Source organism: Drosophila miranda, chromosome 4, assembly GCF_003369915.1.
Source record: "Drosophila miranda strain MSH22 chromosome 4, D.miranda_PacBio2.1, whole genome shotgun sequence".
Classification (NCBI taxonomy): domain Eukaryota; kingdom Metazoa; phylum Arthropoda; class Insecta; order Diptera; family Drosophilidae; genus Drosophila; species Drosophila miranda.
Window position 1 is genome coordinate 26075286 of NC_046677.1, and position 4295 is coordinate 26079580.

Sequence of the window (4295 nt, forward strand, 5' to 3'; positions counted from 1 at the left end):
CATCAAAAATGCGCCGGCAAACACACAAAAATTTACGCTTAATTTAACCCTGCAGACATTGCCAGGGCCACAGTGTCCCCCAAAAATATATACACACACAGATCGAACAATAGCAAAAGTAATGCTAATCAATTATGAATCAATGTTGATGAGCAAAGAAACAGCCCAAAAACGCAGACGAAATTGTACAATTGTGCGGAAAAAAGACGATGGGTTGGGGCTTGGTGGGCGGGGGGGAGTGGGGTGGGGTGCACAGACGTACATATGTCGTCATTACGCCGGCATTGTGTTTGTTTTAATCAGCGGTGACGGCAACGGCAGCTTCAGCGTTGAATGTTTGCAGCCCAGGGAGCAAAAAAAAAAAGAACGTCAAGCAAATCAAATCAAAAGCCAGACCCACAAGAAAGCATGGGTTTTTTTTTTTTTTTGTTGCTCGAGTGTTTCCAATCTTGCCCTTTAACGAGCCAACGGGGTAGCAAAGACTACTCGAGGGGTTTGCACCGAAACTGGGCTACGAAAAGGGTATTCAATGTTCGACCTATGTCGTTGTCGACTCGACACTTGTTTTTACCGTTAGACCGCGGTGGCAGGGTGTACATGCCACATTCCTATGCTTTTCATTTCAATTCAAGTTTGAGCACCGAGCATCAGGGCTCCGCTTGGACTTTTTACACGGAATGGATGCTGCCGCTGCCGCTGCCGCTGCCTCTGCTGCTGGTGCTGCTTTCTTTTCTTGTTGCCTTCTGCCCCGCCATTTTTATTTCCAATTGGGAAGCAATAAATGTGCGCGTGCGTTGGCATCGGTGGCAGTGCCAGTGGCAGAGGAATCGGTGGCAGGGACATAGCCATAGCGGCAGTCGTGCCAAACAATGAAAAAGACAAACAATCAGCAATCATGCCAAAATTTGTTTTCATTTTTGTGGCGCCCACACACACACACCCAACTATGCATATGTATGGGTGTGTGTGTGTGTGTGTGCTGTGTACTGTGATTGCCGGCCCGACCATTTGGCATTGATTGAAGTGTATTTGTTATGCAGCCGAAAAGTGTTGTTGCCACTGCCAACATGCCTCATCCGTAGGCTCAGCCTCGGCAAATTACTTCAACTATGTATTGGCCCCGACAGGCGGGCAAATAGTACGACGATTACCGGCGGTCCCTCAACCAACGAACGCTGCAGAGCATACAATATATATGTATGTATGTATGCATGTATGTATGCATGTATAGACCCGAGCCTTTATTTAAATCTTGATCCATAGTCGGTTTTCAGTTCCGAGTTATATATTGACGCTCTCCGAGCATTGCCAATTCCACGCTCTCCGACACTCATTGGGTGCAACGCAATTATGAGTACAGTGGTCGTTCTTTCTCTTTCCAACGCACACACATTGCAGCAGAAGCACAGGCTCAACGCGCGCTCTCTTCATCTCGACGCTTTTGATCCTCTCTGAGCGAGTCGTCGTCTCTCTCCCAAACACCCACACAGCAATGGGACAGAAAGAGAACGCGAATGAACAAGCACAGCAATAGTCCAGGCAGTGGACAGTAACCAACGGTAAATGGTAAAGAAGGCAACGAATGGGCACCCTGCGAACAGAATACACTGAGAATAATATTTGGATCCGACACACACAATTGAAGCTTTATATCAATGATTAATGCAATTTCAAACAGAAAATAATATTTCTAGAAAATGGTAAGCAGTCGCAACATGCTGCATGTCTAAATGGGCTCTAATGCAATCTTAAAAGGGAGGAAGGAACCCTCCAAAGAGTCGGGCTATAGTTCCATCCATGGGTAGTTCCGTTGTGTGTTGTTTATGTTTGGTAGAGTGTTGGCAGGCTCTCTCTATTGGGGCTGCTGCTGGTTTCTGGATGTGTGAATCTGTGGAGAGAGAGGCATTCCATCAGTAGGAGAAATGCATTCCGGCTTAGCTATTGGCTATTTACATGATCAGGGAAGTACTCATGGATAATTTTTCTGGCCAGCTCAGAAATCTTCTCATTCCCGTGGCTCTGGAGACTCTTGATCTTGGCCAGACCCTCGCAACCCTCAATGAAGATGGCCACAGTCTTCGAATGTTCACCGGCCATTTCAAGCATCTGGTTTAAGCCATCAAGCACCGTCTGAAAGAGATATGGTTACTTCAGGACATGGACCGCACCCAAGGCTCATCTCTTACATCGATCAAGGTCGTGTCCTGGCATGCGAGTAGAGCGCAGAACGGCGGAATGACACCCTCACTGATCATGACGAAAACCTGTTGGCGGCTGCCACAAAGTGCCACGTCCCTGATGGCCCAGACGGCCGGCTTCTGCGTCTCGAACTCCCCCTCTCTCAGTTGCTCAATCACTTTCGGCAGGAGACCCGCATCGAAAACGGCCTGTATTTGTGACTGGTTGCCGCCGGCGATGCTCGCTATGACACAGAAAACCGCCTTTCGTATGGCCTCATTGGGATGAGAGAGCAGGGCCAGCAAGCAGGAGAGCGCCCCATGGTTGAGCACCACCTGTATGTTCTCCTCCGACGTAAGCGCAATTTTGGCCACAGTCAGCAGAGCGACTAACAGGATCTCATCGCGCACACTCCCAGCGGGAGAGTGGAGCAGCTCAATGCAGACAGGCACTGCACCTGCGTCAAGGACCTGAGGAGAGCACGCAAGATTAGCACCTTCCTCTGGCGAGCACTGAGCACCTGATTACCTCGGTCTGGTCTGGTGACAAAATGAGAATGTCGAACAGGGCACTGACAGCTGCACTCTGAAGCGTTGGGTGATTCTGATTCTTCAGGCACTCCACCAAAACCTGGATAATGTCGCTGAGGGGTGTATCCGAGGAGCGCAGATTGCGGACCGCCTGGACAACGGCCAACAGCTGTTCTGGTTGGCTGCTGCCAAGGAGCTGTAGCTCTTTAATTTTTTGCGAAAGTTCAGACATTTTGGAACTTTTATGATCTGGAATCTCAGTTTTCAACGAACTAAATGAGACAGACGTACGTATGTTTGATTTTTTTAAGTTCTTACAATTCCAAAGCCTTCTAGGTGAACGATAGTTATTTTGAAACTATCGATAGAAAAACTCGACTCAGGAAAACGCTGCCAGACTGCTGCGACTGCTGCGGTGTTGCCATTTTAGCCCTTTTAAGGATAGATCTGGCATTATGAAAATGCTTATAGCCTTAAATCTGGCCATTTTTAATTTCACTTTTCCTATTTTTGCCTTGAGGCAAATCGAACAAAAAGCAGACTTGTTGTACGTGTTTTAATTGACGGTATATTGTCGTTGAAATAGAAACATTCTGGGCGACCGTGTACAAAATTGTGACTGCGGATTGTAAAACGGAGGAGCACTCGGCCATTGCTCCAATAGGCTCCAATCACAGCCAAACGAATAAGGCCAAGCAAGCAACATTTTTTCCCCATATAAATACTTGTATTCTTAACAGATAAACACTATTTACAAGAAGGAATAAGAATTTTTGTAAGAATGAAAAATACAAATCGAAACCAACTCGCATTCACTCACTCACTTTTGCACTCTTTATTTGTATTGATATTTATATATTAATATGATATTAACATTTTGTGCATAGACCCTTAAGAGATATTACTTTTTAAATACGGTTTGGAATGCGCTCTACCAAATTCACAAAAATATATTTTGGACTATTTCCCCAGAGCTATAGTCCTTTTCGCACAACTAGGGAGACTTTTCTTTCCCAACGAAACAGCCATGAAAGCAAAGCTGCATCTGAGGCCACGTTCCCTTCCCCGTAGGCTCTCGTTGTGACCTCCTTCCATGGAAATGCCTGCACCAGAGGCTTAAAACAGCTTACAAAGATTGGGAGGGCCCAGATCAATGATATTTTAATTGCCCCCCACCGCTGCGACTCCAGAAAGATACATGCCCCGTGCATTAGCCATAATTTTAGTGCCGCGTGCCATGACAACCGCAAATTTTAGAATTATGACATGAGCACGCTGCCACACCACACACACACACACACACACACACACACACACACACACACACACACACACACACGGTGCAAACCGACTGACACGCCCATTTAGTTGCAAATATATTTTCATTTTTAGCCTTTTGCCCATTCGGCCGTGCCACGCCATGTGCCAGGCCCGGGCCGGGCCACATGTCCTGGAAGTAAACATGCGAATTAAATATATGGCCAGAGCATGACAGGGGAAAAAATCCAAACAAATACAAATACATTTATATAAATATATGTTGGGGCAGAGTAGAGCGGCTGAAAAATTCAAAATATTTTCCCACAA

The 4295-nt window shown here is 46.4% G+C and overlaps 1 protein-coding gene across 1 annotated transcript; it reads right to left on the reverse strand.

Annotated features, from left to right (window-relative positions):
- Positions 1 to 1619: 1619 nt before the first annotated feature.
- Positions 1620 to 3035, reverse strand: LOC108162527 (importin subunit alpha-4-like). The gene is made up of 4 exons (XM_033394095.1): positions 2707 to 3035; positions 2187 to 2648; positions 1954 to 2130; positions 1620 to 1888 (listed from the first exon to the last, which is right to left on the reverse strand). The coding sequence occupies exons 1-4, from the start codon at positions 2938 to 2940 to the stop codon at positions 1853 to 1855; spliced, it is 909 nt and encodes a 302-aa protein (XP_033249986.1). The 5' UTR covers positions 2941 to 3035; the 3' UTR covers positions 1620 to 1852.
- Positions 3036 to 4295: the final 1260 nt, after the last annotated feature.